Source organism: Bombus affinis, chromosome 13 (genome assembly GCF_024516045.1).
Source record: "Bombus affinis isolate iyBomAffi1 chromosome 13, iyBomAffi1.2, whole genome shotgun sequence".
NCBI lineage: Eukaryota > Metazoa > Arthropoda > Insecta > Hymenoptera > Apidae > Bombus > Bombus affinis.
The window spans coordinates 1,072,732-1,089,226 of NC_066356.1; the positions used below are offsets into that span (position 1 = coordinate 1,072,732).

General features: G+C 33.5%; 4 protein-coding genes across 7 annotated transcripts; all 4 read right to left on the reverse strand.

The window, feature by feature from the left end:
* Nucleotides 1–350: 350 nt before the first annotated feature.
* LOC126923068 (uncharacterized) lies at nt 351–2,788 on the reverse strand. The gene is made up of 2 exons (XM_050736093.1): nt 2,647–2,788; nt 351–2,585 (listed from the first exon to the last, which is right to left on the reverse strand). The coding sequence occupies exon 2, from the start codon at nt 2,538–2,540 to the stop codon at nt 795–797; it is 1,746 nt and encodes a 581-aa protein (XP_050592050.1). The 5' UTR covers nt 2,541–2,585; nt 2,647–2,788; the 3' UTR covers nt 351–794.
* Nucleotides 2,789–4,199: 1,411 nt separating this feature from the next.
* On the reverse strand, nt 4,200–9,976 carry LOC126923072 (multiple inositol polyphosphate phosphatase 1-like). Of its 3 annotated transcripts, none has more exons than XM_050736098.1 (9): nt 9,765–9,976; nt 6,893–7,077; nt 6,687–6,818; nt 6,034–6,227; nt 5,829–5,942; nt 5,401–5,545; nt 5,112–5,322; nt 4,770–4,979; nt 4,200–4,565 (listed from the first exon to the last, which is right to left on the reverse strand). In XM_050736098.1, the coding sequence occupies exons 2-9, from the start codon at nt 7,053–7,055 to the stop codon at nt 4,328–4,330; spliced, it is 1,407 nt and encodes a 468-aa protein (XP_050592055.1). In that variant the 5' UTR covers nt 7,056–7,077; nt 9,765–9,976; the 3' UTR covers nt 4,200–4,327. The 3 variants fall into 3 exon arrangements, with proteins under 3 accessions (XP_050592055.1, XP_050592054.1, XP_050592057.1); XM_050736097.1 differs by having other exon boundaries at nt 9,263–9,972; XM_050736100.1 differs by lacking the exon at nt 9,765–9,976 and adding an exon at nt 7,211–7,400.
* A 561-nt stretch (nt 9,977–10,537) lies between these two features.
* On the reverse strand, nt 10,538–13,593 carry LOC126923073 (multiple inositol polyphosphate phosphatase 1-like). 2 transcript variants are annotated; one of them, XM_050736101.1, is made up of 9 exons: nt 13,430–13,593; nt 13,005–13,217; nt 12,586–12,720; nt 12,315–12,508; nt 12,121–12,243; nt 11,893–12,040; nt 11,593–11,803; nt 11,316–11,525; nt 10,538–11,228 (listed from the first exon to the last, which is right to left on the reverse strand). In XM_050736101.1, the coding sequence occupies exons 2-9, from the start codon at nt 13,201–13,203 to the stop codon at nt 11,066–11,068; spliced, it is 1,383 nt and encodes a 460-aa protein (XP_050592058.1). In that variant the 5' UTR covers nt 13,204–13,217; nt 13,430–13,593; the 3' UTR covers nt 10,538–11,065. The 2 variants fall into 2 exon arrangements, with proteins under 2 accessions (XP_050592058.1, XP_050592059.1); XM_050736102.1 differs by having other exon boundaries at nt 13,446–13,591.
* A 520-nt stretch (nt 13,594–14,113) lies between these two features.
* Nucleotides 14,114–16,451, reverse strand: LOC126923085 (dynein light chain Tctex-type 5-like). Its single transcript, XM_050736124.1, has 3 exons — nt 15,433–16,451; nt 15,120–15,313; nt 14,114–15,034 (listed from the first exon to the last, which is right to left on the reverse strand). The coding sequence occupies exons 1-3, from the start codon at nt 15,469–15,471 to the stop codon at nt 14,869–14,871; spliced, it is 399 nt and encodes a 132-aa protein (XP_050592081.1). The 5' UTR covers nt 15,472–16,451; the 3' UTR covers nt 14,114–14,868.
* Nucleotides 16,452–16,495: the final 44 nt, after the last annotated feature.

Below are 16,495 nucleotides of genomic sequence, written 5' to 3' on the forward strand. Positions count from 1 at the left end.
CATGGAACTGCAGAATTTATCGTACTTCTAAAATTGCGACCCTTCTCTCTCTCTTTCTCTCTCTCTCTCCCTCTCTCTCTCTCTCTCTCTCTCTCTCTCTCTCTCTCTCTCGCTCTCTCTCTCTCTCTCCCTCCCTCCCTCCCTCTCTGTCTGCTTCTCTTAAGTAAGTGCGTTTCAGGCCTTGAAAGATCGAAAAGTGCGAAAAACTCATACAAACGCTTCGTCGTCAGGTTTATCGACGGCGAAATCATAATTGTTCTTTATTTCATATGAGAAAACGTGTTGCATAGGATATTGCTGGTTATTAATAGTATCTAAATGGTTATGGATATTGATTTTGAACGTTTAGCTATTTTACACGTAGAGACATGACTTTATTAGGTGAATATTTATCGCGTTCGTTACAAGATATATTTTTTGAAATGCTTTTAGTGCTAAGATTATCGATATTTGTTACCTAAATCGTTAGGATTATTCAGTTTTATAGACGAAACTTACAGCAACGCAACGCGGTCAAACATGCTGAAAATAAGTTGGCATTTCAAGACACAGTTTGAAGTACAGGATCATTAAGTTGATCCTAATATTAGATTGTTTAAATATTACTAAGCAAAGATTTGTGTTCAACAAATGTTCAACGTGAGTTAATAAGGATAAACAGTTCGAAAAAGATAACGAGTTTGATGGAAAAATTCGGCCATCCTTTTCCAAGAAAAATTCTTGTATTTCTAGTCACGTGAATTCCAAACCACTATTTATATTTCAACTACGCACAGTCTCAAATACGTGTAACTTCACATTCTGTTCAAAAATTTTTTCGTCCCCTTGTCACGGCGGAGATAGTGTATTATAATTTCACCAAAAAATACTAAAAGCGACATTAAAAATCCACTACATGTGATGCAAGCCAGATTCCATGCGAGAGGCAATGTGTACGAACTATTAACTTCCATGATGTGAGTCTTTCTTGGCCGAAATTTACCAATATAATCGTTTAACCATTTCATGCGAATACCTGCTGCATCCAAATGTATTATGATCTTTACAAATTGGTCTCTATACGGCGAATGTTTTTTCAAAAAGTACGCACTCGGTGGTTTCGCGTAACACAATTTTTCGCAGATTTTCAGGACCCTTTTACCTTCGCGCGCATGCGAATACATTATCATGTTTACACTTCTCGTCTCAAGGAAGCAAGTAATATTCTTGTGTTGTTCCAAATAATTCACGCAATTCTCTGTATTATCCATCTGGATCGCGTTTCTCTTTAACCGAGAAGAAGATTCATCTTCGTTGAGGAAAGTTACGTTCAAAAGACCAGACATAATAACGGGAGTCAATCCAGTGTCGTCCAACTCCTTGTAACTGTTATAATCTATCACGGTGTGCTCTTTCATGCTTATGTTGGTCAGATCAATGAACAGATTCGCCGAATACATCGACGAAGCGAGTACAATGAGAAAGAATATAACTCTTTCCGTCGTCTTCTTTGGCCTCGATGAGATGGTGGTAGCTATCAACAGACCGAAGATTTTCAATGGTTGCCACAGGTCTGATTGAAATTTCAATACGACCGATAATCCCCAGAATATAAGGAGAACACAGAAATTTGTGGCGATTCCAATTAAACCGCGTATCTCGGCATGATTGGATTTGTATTTAACCGGCACTACTGGACACCAACTTTCGAAGCCAAAAGGTAAAGTGAAATCACATTTTACAGCATTAGCGTCCGCGAAAATCGACAACGTCGGAATAATCATGTCGATTTTTTCATTGACTATATCAACGAATACCTCTTGACTGGGATATACTGCGATAGTGAAGTTCATAATCCGAGCAAGTGTTTTTATAACTTTTACGTCCGGGCCTCTATACATTACAGGGTATCCCTGTGAATTTTTCATGTACCATAAATAGCCTGCACGTTTCAGCATGCCTATTCTTATCGGGTAACCATGAAGATTGTCCATTTTATTGGGAAACAATTCTATACCCGAAACATAAGGCCGTTGATCGTAGACGTTTGTAAATGGGTTATACTGATGAACTTTCGTAGCGATTGTGTGTCTATTCAATTTTGACAATTCTAAAATCGCTATGTCGATCAAATGATTGTGCCACGTTTGCTTCAGAAGCGGTTCAAAGTTGCAATCTGTTTCCTCCATCATAGTTATCAACAGAATTTTTGGTCGATTCTTGGACACGATCGCGCGTGTGATATTTTCCGTTTGTTCGAAATTCGGTGAAGTTTTTGCGACGTAAATGTATAAAACCAGCGTTGCTTGAGATACCTGAGAGGATGGCAATCCCAAAGGATCTGAGTCGTTCACCAAAATGTAACTCGTTGGTATAGTTTGAGCCACAATTTTATAGATCTCGTTGATTATTCCGAAATTGTTTCCGTAAGGATTTTGAACGACGAGTTGCACATCCGAAAATTTGATTCTTCGAAGAACATCTATAATAGTTTGTTCGACGCTTGACAAATAATTTAAATAATTTATCTGTTGAAGCATTAGTAGATATACTGGTAGCATTATAGTGATTTTCTCAACGTTCCATGAATTGAGAGAAAGAAAGTCCTAAAAAGATATAATTATCAAAGTTAATGTTGTTAGATAAATAAAAAAGTCATATACTTACACTTTGTCAATGATAAGAAGGCTACGTCTTTGAACTACGCCACTCGCAGAATGAAAGTTCTTAGATATAATTTTTTATTTGTCATTTAACGATTCTTTAATTCTCATAGATCAAGTACGCAGAGGTAAGACATCTACAAAGCTACAAACGCAGAAGAGGAGTTACAATCGACTGAAAGAAACACCTTTATACCTCTTAACCCTTCGCGCAAAATTTCATTTATCTTAAGTGCAGCAATAGCGTATATAAACGACGTTCGTACTATATATAAAACAAGTTCGTTTAATGGCACGATACTTATCAAATGCTTTTATGCATTATTACAAATATGTCGTTGTCGATTTGATTAATTCACACAAATGGAGAAAAGTATTTTAGTATTAATTTCATTAGTATTCCATGCAATGTTGATTCCAACACCATTCCTTATATGTTTAATTAAATAACAATTTCAGCTTAACTTTTCAATGCATTATAAAAGGATTAAATCCATAATATTAATGGAAAGAAGGAAGGAAATCTTTCTCGTTTAAATGATATTTGCTGATTAAGTGAGAATTATTTTAATAAGATAGGATTTTTTCACTAGCAAATTTCATTCGCAGATAGTAGACCGGTGACGTACTTAATTAACTCTTACAACATCTTCCATTTATTGGTAATTTGCCCGCCTATTGCAAATTTTATTGACCATAGCCTAGAAACGTATAAATCATCCTTGACGATGCATTATTTCCCGCAGTTATGATATATTCACTACAATTGTACTCTTTCAAACAGCTCAATGGCGACGACAAATTATACTAATTAACAACCCTCGGTTTGGCATTTTATACTATGAAGGTGTTTGCTAATAATTATGGTAAATTAATCGAAGGTCACAAGCGAAGAAGCTTGAAACAGCAAAAAGTTAAACTTGTTAAATTAAGACGTAACAGTTTTTAACATCTGTTAATTATTTCCTTGACATCATCTTCCTTTATTCGATATGACAACAGAAACTATTAATAATTAAACTTGTCATCATCTGAACTTATATGATTACCAGCAATATGGGCCAAGGTGAAAATAAATATCATTATACCCGAGCATTTATGGTATACATATATCAGTAATTTATTTATTCATAATTTATTTAGAAAGTAATTCAAATTACGAGTACGCAAATACAATGTACGAAGAGAGGCCTTTTTGATATTCAAATCTTCTACATTTATTAAGCGTATAGAAACACGTTTCTCTTACTTTTGCTGTGAGATTTGAGAAAGTCTGAGGGAGAATTCTAAGCAACAATGTGACGGTAATTGTGCATTATGTTTATACTTATGCGTAGTCATCACGAGTCGGACGGACATCATTAGGAAGAAAGATAATTTAAATAATATTTCACTTATACGAATACATATTTACGATATATAAACAAATGACGATGACGATAAACAACAATAAATGCATATAAATTACGTATAGAGCGGTAGAACAGGAATAAAAAACATTAAATATACACATTTTGGCGATTTGAAAGCGCAGTGAAATGTTGGCGAGTCGCAATGTTGAATGCTTGGAATTATTTTATTTTAATAGCCATAATGATAATTAATTTTATACGCGTTACGTTCAACATATTATGCGTTTTCTCTAAATTACGAACATCGACAACACGCATACACCTGTTTCCTTTCTACTTTCTAATAAAGACTAGAGAGAAGCATGAAAGAAGGGCGAGGAAGAAATTGGTAGCGTAAGTGGTGGCACCACTTCCGTTCCAGCAAACATTAAGATCACAATGTTTAAGCATTGGATTGAACTTCTGCTTGAAATATTCCCAATCGCAGAGACCAACATCACATCCGTCGAGCATGACCAGTTTCTCAGCCAAGTAAAACATTACTTTGTTTGGTTGACTAGTGATTTCGCATCTGTGAATAAAAATAGAAACACTCTGTGATCAAGTGTAGTCAATTTACCACAAACGTTTGTGATCTTACGATTTTAAGGCATTGTTCTTATTTAACGACATAACGCAATATCGTCTAATACGTAAACAATTTAGAAGGAAAATTTACATTATGTTTTATTTGTTGGGATTAATGTTTCAATTTAATTCGATAATATGTCATTACCTGTAAAATACAGCGACAAGATTCGCGGCAAAGGACGACATGAAAGAGGTTCGCCAGTGACGTTTCGCCATATCTTTGTAATTAAAAGCTGTCAGTTGCGTTTGATCCTTATTAATATTCAACGTGGTCAAGAGATTCTGCAGACTTATAATATCGCCGAAGTAGAATATGCCTTTAGGTTCGTTAGACTCTCCATTTTGTTCCACTCTCCTACAATATTGATACGTTCATTGATATCGAGAGATGACAGCTTACGAAGCGATAATAGATATTGTGAGATAGATATTGTGTCAAAGCAGATACAAAAACTTCATTGAAATAAAGACAAAAGAATGAAATTACCAAAAGTGATTCATCATGTCTTGCAAAAGGGTACATCCTAGCTGCGCATTGATTTCACGTCCATATCCGGCCTTGTAATAATAGTAGAGATCTTCGCGATACTCTAGCACACGAAGTTCTTCTTTACTGAAAACAGCACACCAAGGAGAAAGTTTCGTCACTGTCCAGGCCTTTTCGTAACGGCACATATTGTACATCGTTAGAATTGATTCTGAAAAACGAGACAAAACGTCGATAAAATGAATGAAAAATACTAGACCTTTTTTTGTTTCTGAATTGTCGAGCTTACCTTTGGAAATATCGTACAAAAATCCAAGACTCTGACTGACATTCTGTATCAGATTTTTAAACTGCGCTCCTTCTTCGAATATAATTACTTCTTCGATAGTAGCATTACTAGGACCATTATTCCACATGTTGCAGGATTTATACATCTGATATAGATAAAGTTAAATTAAAATTGAATTAGATTAAACTTAAAATTAGATTTCCATTTCTTGAAATGGTACAATTTGAAGAGCTCGCTAAAAGAAATAGTACAAGTGCATTTAAAGGAAAAAGGAAAAACGAGATAAATATCGGGATCTGTTTATGCAATATCTAGAGAAAATTTTCTTCTCAAATTTCCAAATCATTATGAATACGTATAACGTTTATATATTGCAACTTGTACATTACCACTATTCCTTATTATTATATGGGAAATAATACGCTCACTGTAAGCAGAGTATCATTTATGGCAACTTCTTCTGCATCCACCGCTTGTCTGTCACCAAACAATCCCTCCATAAAGTAACTCATGCTGCTTTCCCGTGCATCGGTCGTTTTAAACTAAAATGAATATTTTCCAACTTAGTAAAATTAGTGAATAGTGAAATAGGTAAATTTTTATATTCTTAGTAGGATCGATCGTGGTGTATACCACATAATTTTCCGCCGTTATATTTTCGTTGATTGGTTGAAGAAGCTGTGGAAAATTGCTTTGCAATCGTCTCGCAAGCAATCTCATATCTTCCACACCTTGCGGTGTCAAAACTTCCGCTCTTTCGATTGTGAGGTACTCGTCCGGTTTCCATCTCTTTAAATTTTCTAAATCTCTGATGCACATACGGCCATCTGTGAAAAAGAAAATTGTCGAAGAGCATATATTTCGAAAGTTGAACGAGCAAAGATCGAATCACTGATGTAGAAAGTGAATTTTTAGTTTTCCGATGGACTAATAGCTCAAGATCAGACGTGTTTCAATTCAAAGGGACGAATTTATACATGAACTCGATAAATCTAGGGTTAACCGCTGGACTATTGATCAATATGTAAAACGACGCGTGGCGAAGATCGATACGAAAAAGTGTCAATGACCTGAATTAGAGTTTAACTGGTTTACTTGCGTTTGCTTTAACGGGAACACCTCCTTCTCGGAATTTTTCCAATGAATACTGAAACGCGGTCACACGTAAAGACGTATGAATATTTTAATCTAAATGGTGGATAATTTGAGACTTGCTTTTGTTCCAATTCTAATCTAATCGTCTGTTAATTTCCTCATTTTGAAATGAAAAAATATGTCAAACTCACTGTTTCGAACTTCGTGATTGCTAATTATCTGATTCTGTAGTTCTGTTAATTTTTGCATTTCGATATCCTCCGTTTCAGACGGGCATCGTGTACCGTGTGTAGCAAACATCCAAATTTGCTCTGCATGACAGTCTATAAGTCGATTAAAAATTGAAAAGCTTCTTATTAAATGAGAGGTTTAATGGAAAAATTATACGAATACTCACTGGGTACATCTTGAAACCGAGTTTTACCGGCGTGGACAAAATGGTAGGCAGTTTTAGTGGCCATATATAAATATGGATCATCTTCGTCCGCAAAACAAGAGTCACCGTCACGCGCGTAAACGTGACTAATTAAAAAAGTCAAGAATAGTACGTATGTATTCATTTTTAAAGTTTGTCTCTTTGATCTGCAACAAGGAAGAGGTAATTATATATACATATATATATATATTTTTTTTTAGCAAGTTTCTAAAATTTTCATAATTTTATTTTTAATTTTAATATTTGTAATATTTCATAGTAATCTTAAAGAGATGCTACCAATGTATATGAAATTTCATACGAAGATTGGAAATTATTCTGTTGGTTAAACCTATATTACGTGGTTCGTGCATAAAATTTGAATTTTGTTTAAGTAATCACCGAATTAATTTACAAGCCTAATAATATGATACTAATTTTGATCCCTTTAATCGCGAAGAAACGTAAAGCAGCTACAAATAACTCTTGTTCTATAACTCTCGCAATGCATAAAATGCTTTGTTTCATTGAAGTACAGCAAGCAATAAACCTACATTTTCCTGTGCTGATGTCACATGTTACTTTACTACCGGCTTTACGAATTATCTACGACCAACTATACATAAAATAGATCTTATGTAACCAACAGGATATTTATTCATCTCTTCCTTTTTTATTATTTTTCACGGTTAAATGCAGATACATAAGTAGGGAATTATCCTTGTTATCTTAAGGTTTATATAATTGATAAATACACAATACCGATGAATTTATCAACAGACACTACATTTAATAAAGTTTCGATTTAAAGATAAGTCGAAGACTATCTGCTTTGTTTTGAACATATTTATAGAACGTCATACGATTCAAGGTATCGATGAGTTTAATGTTTAATCTCGTCTTGAATTTTCCGATTCTATGATGTGAAAGGAATTGTAATACGTACATGGAATAGATATTTGCCTACCAAGGTTAAGGATAGATGTAGAACATGCACGTGAATGTGAAAGTTAAGATGTGTTCACGCATTACGCGTATGAACAGCTACATATATTGCATAATTCGCGTGTAAGAACAGGTTCTGGCGAAGTTCTAGTCTTTACTGTACGGTTACTATTTTTGCGGCCGAATTTAAAGCGTAACATTTGTTCTGTTTTTATCGATATTCGTCTTCGAAATTTACACCGACAGTCGTTAATTCTTTACACGCCGACTTTTATTAAAATTCGTTTTGCATGTCTCAATGCTGCTTGAATAAACAACAGTTAAAAGTGTACTTATATAAATAAAAATTAATGTTAATACCGTAAATGAAGTTAGACAAAGATACGAAATTTTTAGGAATATAATTCTTAAATGATTCATATAGATATTGAAACTTAATTTCCGAAACATAAATTGTAAAATAAAATGTGCAATGATTCGGTGAACCTATGAAGGCGGGAGGCTGCTGGAAGAGTAATTCAAGAGTAAGTTAGATTGACGATAACGAAATTGGTAGTGGCTTGATTAGCAAAGCCTTCTCTTAGTGTAATAAGTCTACTTGGCCTACTTATTGTCAATTTCTTGTGTCCGCAAGTGCCAAGTCTCGTGTAAGCCTGGTACCGATTTGATTCTTCCGGAAAGCCTCAACGTATTACGTTACACGCTTATTCTTTTGCCACATTCCGATGGAACACAGTTTCTTTCCGTAATTTCAATTTTAAAATGTAAGATATTTGTTTCGCGTTATTGATATACGCATACCAACATGGAATATGAAATGAATAAAATAAATTTCCACACGAATGAATATTAGCACTTGATACCGACTCAAAATCAATTGTCTAATGTGAATCGAAAGGAAAGTAAAACAAACTAAAACAGATTGATTTTATTCAATAAACATCGATGAACTGTAATTTTTTGTTGATAATTGAGAACAAAAGTAGGACGTCGGCGTCACGGTTGGCGATCCGTACTGCTACTATTCAACAATTTAATTATTCACAGACGAGCTTATTTATTCAAATGAAATTCCTCCTAGATGTGTAAGCGGCATTCCATCGAAAGTTGAATGAAATGAATTTCGCCACAGCGTTTCATTCGCACCGCTTTCACGACCTGTCTCACATAATTTTTATTTCGTAAAGGGGCTATTTTATCATAGATATAACGCGAAAATATTGTATTTTAAATCTTATTACGAAAATGTACAATCATAATATTATCAGAAATCAAAATGATACTAATCTTACTATAAGGACAAAAATTTGTCGAAAGAATTGTTCAAGAAATTACTAAAATTATAGTATTATTGAAATTATTTCGTACTAGAAATTAAACAATTTTTCATACTCATTAAGAAATTACCGTATTCTTTACGTCCTGTTCAAGCGCATTAAATCGAGTACGGGTTTATAGACCTGAAAAGAGAGAGTGCGACCGACAGTATTGTTCACTTTTCCTCAATCGGTGGAGTGCTTTGCCCTCTGCAATTCTGGGCAAATGAGATCGTATCAATGTTTCATAAACACTTCAACACAATCGATCTTTTGTTGAAACTTATGATTATTTTCTTCTCATTCTTCGAACTAAAACGACATGAAAACCATTCGATGCGATTCGTACGATAAGCTATGTCAGATTCAACTTTTATCAATAAGTTTTGGTGTTCTTTCTTTATTTTTCTTTATTTTTTATGCGAAGATTGCACGGCCAAGTTTTAGAACTTCACGACCCGACGCGGCGCTTGGAACGATCGATCTTCAACGATAGATTCCACGGATTCTCAAGCAATATCGAGGATTTGTGCATGAATCACTGAGTGAGGCACTATATCACTGTTTAAAATACAAGTCAACTATGACAATACCATGAAATGCGCGTAGTCGTTGTTTGTATGCCGATCGCGACCACCTTTCGAGGCGGCAGCTCGTGTGGCACTGCCGTAAGGTCGTCGAGCTTCGTTGCTCCTAGCGTGTAAAAGTCGTATAGTTTCAACGATAGACCCCGCGAATTGTGTATTACGGTTTGTAGCCTTTGAACCCTCGTTGGCCCAACGTAGTGTTTCATGCGTTCTATAAAATCGTAAAGGTCCGTCACTTTGAGCACGCGCAATCAATAAGAACCTGGGGAAACAAGTCCCCCTAAGTTCCGCTAAAATAACCTGCTATAATAGTTTATTTTTCGTCACGACACATATGGACGTATTACGAACGTTTACAAGACTCTGAAAATAAATTCTTCGTATCGTTAAAAATCTTTCTTTCGTATTCTGAGAAACTGCTGGGAAGATTGAAGGTAAATTACTGAAAAAACTAGATTGAAATTTTTTTCAAGTATTTCAAGCATCAGATTATCATTCGTTACAACGTTTAAACGCACACCCCTGCTGACCAGCATTGGTCACGGTATTCCAGGTGCCACTGACATAAGGTCGTCAAGCTTCGTTGATTCGTATGTGTGCAGTCTATACATTTTGTACTCTGCTAAAGCTATATAGTTACTGGAACTGAAGAAGTAATTACGTTCTACGAGAACATTTATTAATACTGTAGAATGTATTTAAATATCGACGATGAATTGTAATTCATAAATCAATGAATTATAATCATAAATCAGCAAATTAAAATGACTAACGCGTAATTGATTCAAGTATAAATTGATATATTCAAGTATAAATACAGTAATCCTAATGTTCTAATTTCACGCAGCAAGTAGATTATATTTATGTATTTAAATACAGTACAGTAATTATGTAGTAATACAGTAGTAATTACAGATGGCAAATAAAATAGAATAACAAATGATAATAAATATTATTACTCCGCTATCTCTTTCGAAGTTAAACAAATATTTATAAGGATTTTTCTGATGATATCAAGTAAACGTGATTAAATTTGAAGCTGTCATATACGAGCATATCGTTCATCACGCCAGCTTATATGGCAGTAATATAAGGTCGTCTAGCTTCGTTGCTTCGAACATATACGTACAGGTTGTCAGACTGTAATTTCTTCAACACAATTCCTGACAAAAGCACATATGATAATCTACGTAATCACTACGGAATCACTCCTGCTATTAAATTACTTCACTGTTTTCTTTTGCGTAACGCTTACCATTAATACCATTAATAATAAAATAAGATTCTACGTTACATATAATATGTAATTATTTTGTTGTATCAGCTTTACAAAAATCTGTGTTACAGTCGAAGGCATTGGGTCCCATTTTCTCCTTCAAATATTCCCAATCGCACACGCCCAATTCACAACCTTCGTAATCTAAAGGTTTCTCGTTTAAGTAAAATCTAACTTTATTCGACGAATCGCACCTGAAAACAGTTTTAACGCGAGAAAGGAATAAATCGATCCGAGTAGCTGAAATATGAGAACAAAATCCAAAATAATCCTTGACATACCTATAGAAAATGGCTGCAAGATTCGCAGCGAATGGTGCCAGACGGGAACTATTCCACTTTCTGTTTCTCATATTTTCAAAGTTCGAAGCTTTCAAAGGTATCGAGTCTTTTGCAACCCCCATTGTTGTTAAAAGCAACTGAAGCGCCGTACTATGAGTGAAATAGAAAACGCCTTGTGGTTCTTCGCTTGAGTCTTCGTTCTCCAATTTTCTAAAATATCGGCAACGTACCTTAACACAGTATTTGTAATATTTATATTAACAACACTGACGCTTACCTAAAACGATTAAACATGTCCTGTAACGGTGGACATCCAATGACACTGCTCATTTCTTCGCCGTAACCGGCGTGGTAATAATAATACAGATCCTCTTCGTACTCGAATAGTTCATCTTCGTATTTTGTAAAAGCGGCACACCAAGGAGATCTTTCATTTACGTACCAAGCATTTTCAAAAATGCATGCGGTGTGCATAATTAAGACATCATCTAAATCAAGTTGATTAATCAATCTTCGCTGATAATAATTAATACGAAAAATAAATTTATTCAGATTCTCCTGCAATAATATTTTATACCGAAAGAGAGGCTGTTCGAAAAGCCAAGTCGCTGACTAACATTGCCAATTATTTCTCTGAATGATGGACTATCTAAAAATTTATCAACTTCGGACTTGCCCGTCGAATTATGCACTTGTTCCAACCATGCCTTGCAAATTTTATAATACTAAAAACGAAGTAGGTATATTCTCATACGAGAAGATGCTATTTTAATGACCGATGATTAGTATTAATATTTTTATCAACCTGTAACAGAGTATCCTTAGAAGTTGGTACTACCACCGTGTTGTCGATGGTTACATTACCGAAGAGCCCATTAATAAAATGTTCCATACTAGCTATAGTTCGTTGCAGATCTGTCGACCTAAACTATACATATATCAAAGTTAAATGAATCGATTGTCATCCAAGTACGTAAACATTACGCGTTAAAGACTTACTTTGTATATTTGCTTTAAAATATCAACCGGATAGGATTGCAAAAGTTCCGGGAAATAATCTTTAAACCGTGCACCAAGCGATGATAAATCTTTTTCACCTTGAGTTGTCAAATACTTGGATCGGTGTTTTTTAAGATTTGGATCTAACTTCCACGTTTTTAGTTTCTCTAAGTCCTTCTGGCATAAACTACCATCTACAAATACATCGTGTTATACGAAAATGGAAAGTTATTATGAACAGACAAAAAGATCTTTCGAGGATCTTACTTACTTCCATATTTTTCATGATTCTCGATGATGCTACTTTGAAGTTTTGGCAAATTATGTTCCATGCTTTTGATCTGATCCTTTCCAGGATTGCGAGTTCCATGCCTAATTAACATCCAAATTTGGACTGGCTTGCAATCTAGGGAAAAAAGCAGTAAAAAATATGTAATGTATAAATAAAAAACAGAAGTAAAAAGTATCAGTGCAAGAGTTGTTACGTTATTCAAAATATTTCAGATGATAACAGTCTGTAATCACACAACTTTCTTATTCTTTTGCCTCATTAATAATCGTGCGACTGCTTAGTGCAGTTATAAATAATCAAAGAAGAACAAAATATATTAGAAATTACGATACTATTTATTCTATTCGACATGTTATAATACATTATGTATTCTAAAGTGACAGTCTGCAATTACTTACTTGGAAGAGTAGTATTTTTAATTAAGCCATGTTCGACTTCATAAGCCGTCTTCGTACCAGCGTATAGATAGGGATGTTCATCGTCGGAATAACAATAATTACTATCACTTAAAACTAACTCGTTTGTCAAACAAAAAAGTGCAATTAATATCGCAAAAATTTTTACTCTCGACATACTTCCTTTGCGAAAGAACTGCATGCTGTGTCTGTAATCTAAAATGGGATAAGTACACAGTGAATAATTTAAAACGTATGTTACATAAGTTACGACACATTTTAGGAAGAACGTATACATCTAAAAACGTTATGTAAAGCATATGTACATTATTTCATAAAAGATGGAACCGTATTGTATTTGAAACAAAAAGTAAAATTATCATGCGAAGGCAACTGTGGAATGTAAATTTTGTATAGTAGGTACGTACGTTCAAACAAACTCACGTTTAAACTCTGCTATTCACTTGCTCCAGCTGTGCGATACAAATGTTACTAACTATACGTTCCTCTGTTTTATAAGAAGGAACTGCCTCGACTATGCCTTATCAGTAGCCTCAGGTTATAATACTTTACGAGGCTTAGTATCTCCGAATATATATTCAAATTGCTAATAGATCGCATATAGAAAAGGTCTAACGTAATTCGTATATATGTGTCGATTAGAAAGTCGATCGTGCAGAAAATTCGACGGGTAAAATATTTTGATGGTCGATAACCGGTTTGGCAACTGGTTTTATAAAACTACCTTAAATAAAACAATTCAGTCTGCGTATGTCATGGAAAATCATCCGTATAAACTTTGTATTTTGTATTAACAATTTATGATAGTACATACGTATATTGATAGCATTTCTTTTACATCAATTATCGACGGTTATAATTATGTTTTAATAATTTACTTGTTGAATATACTTGTTGAAAAAGAAACTGCAATCGTTAAATTTGTTGTATACTAATTCATATCAAGCTAAAACATCTTATTTTACTCAAACTAGATTAGATTACCTTGGATAAGCAACGCACGAGATAAACGTAACAGTAAAAAAGACCTGGTTATTGATATACATATATCAATAAACCATAGAATCATAAAAACCATAACAGCAACAAGGTAAATGAAAATCTTTGATTTTATTGATCGTAGTGTTGCGATAAATACTTGTATTATTTGAACTTGGCAATTGCGAGATAATTAGAAAAGATATCGTGTCTAGCTTTAAATAAATTATGACAATAATTTTCTTGAGTACGCAATCGGTAGAGATAAACAAAGGTGTGTTTAAATCAGTGTATGCATACACGAATTGATTCTTATTATTACTATATGTTTTTGCTATTTCCCCCAATTATCGGTAAAAACTTATCACTCATTTACGTCGATACCATATGGAAAACGTATGATCTGATGAAAATCAACAGAATATTGTTCAAATTTTAACTTCGTCGTGAATAAATATTAACATACAATCAGTCTCAAAAATATTCGGACACTTTATAACTCACCATTTTGTTCAATAACATGTTTTAAGCAGTTTAGTATGTTGATTATTTTTTATTAGTAACCGACGCTGTATTTTATTATTCTATTAACTGAATTTATCATTTTTCCTTAGTGTTTATTGTTGTCTTTTTATTAATTCTACGGTTCAATTAATTTTTGTTTTAAGTCAAAAGTTTTTTTCATTCTGACATATATATACCATACTTCAATACATTGTAAAACATTTTTGTTGTTTTATCTTCATCTGTTTCAAATATAGAACATAGAAGTCAAAGTTATGATAGTGTCCGAATATTTTCGAGACCGACTGTACGTAGTTTGGTAGGTAATAAGAGCGAAAAATTACTAAGAAGGTGATAGTTCAACTTATTCACAATAAAGACCAAATACACAACAGTAGGCATGAAAAGTTCGAGCTCCGTATGTAACTGTAGAGTAATTGTCTTTTCTAGCGTCCCAAAGAAAGCCTATAGATGATTGTATAGATTGATTTGCTTTCTCTATGATGGTCACATTGACTACGATTTTATATCTGAATAGAAATGTAACTCATTAAAATATATAATAATTCCTGAATTTATTAAGATAAAGTGTATCAACAATAAGAAAATAATTACCTATCGAAGTTCAAGGTTTTAATTTTTTCTCTAATTTCAGTGGCTACTAACTCACAAAGCTTCAGACACTCCACAGCATTATAAGAAATATCTTCTAATTTAGTTATCATTATTGTCTTTACAATCTTATCCACTGGATCTATTTTAAAAGGATTATAAGCATTCAGACGATAAGTGTTCTGATATTTTGGCGCCTACAAACATGTAACAAATCAAAGCAAATAGAAATCCATATTCATCAGATTTACCAAAAATTAGGTATCACCAAAGACACTGGTACTACTTGAAGTAATAAAATTATAATGATCCTCACCTCTCGTTCGTTATCGTGGCTCGTTAAATGGTTATCCATATCTAATTGAGAAAGTATATAAAATATAATAAATAGAGTATATGATTAAAGATATGGCTACACCTGGCAAGTTGCATCTGATAACTAGCGCCTATCTTAATAATTGAATAATTTTTCCTCGAAATACTTGTCACTCATATCTATACAGTAGAATCACGAATGGTTACTTAGAAACCAAGCTAAACATGTTGATTGATCAATTTTGTGCTAAAATAGATCAATAAAAATAGTCCATCGATACTGAATATTTGGAAATATAAACAAAATATTTTCCTCTTGTATTGAACACGACGTTAATATTATTATTTTTTTGAATATAAAAATATATTTCAAATTTATTTAAATATTTATTTATTTAAAAATATGTTTGTTAGATGTTAGAGTTATTTGAGTATTTAAATATATTTTTAATTAACTTTTAAAATCGTCTCCATCATACAGAATAGAGTAAGCATAGATAGCATTCAACTAGTATCGATCTATGCAATATATCGAACTGATTTGAATTATCGAAATATTGCGCGCTTCCGTGGAGTTAAGAACCTGGGTCTTTTGACATCATTTCAATCGGTGTCATTCAGTTAATTGAAATTGTATTGTAAATTGTATTATTTAGTGCAAAATATTGTTCCTTTTTATAAATATTTCTTGTAGTGTGTGTGATATGAATTAAATAAAATGATTCAACCAATCTCTTCGGAGCAGAGTACAATCTCAACCGTGACGAAACTGAAGCCAACAGCCTACCAAAGTTAGTCGAATATATTCAAATAAACATTATATCTTAAATCTTTTATAAAATTAAATAAAGTTACGCAAGTATAGTTAAACAATCGATGTACAATTTCAAAAATTTATTTATTGTGACATAAGTAACTTTGCCAATATTTCCTATTTGGCCCCCCAGCATGGCCATGGAGTAATACTTAATTGAACCAAAGACAAAAGGGTAAAGTATACTTTCAAACGATACTGTCCTTATCAATAATGAATTGTGTAGGTATTCTGTCAACAATCGAATTTC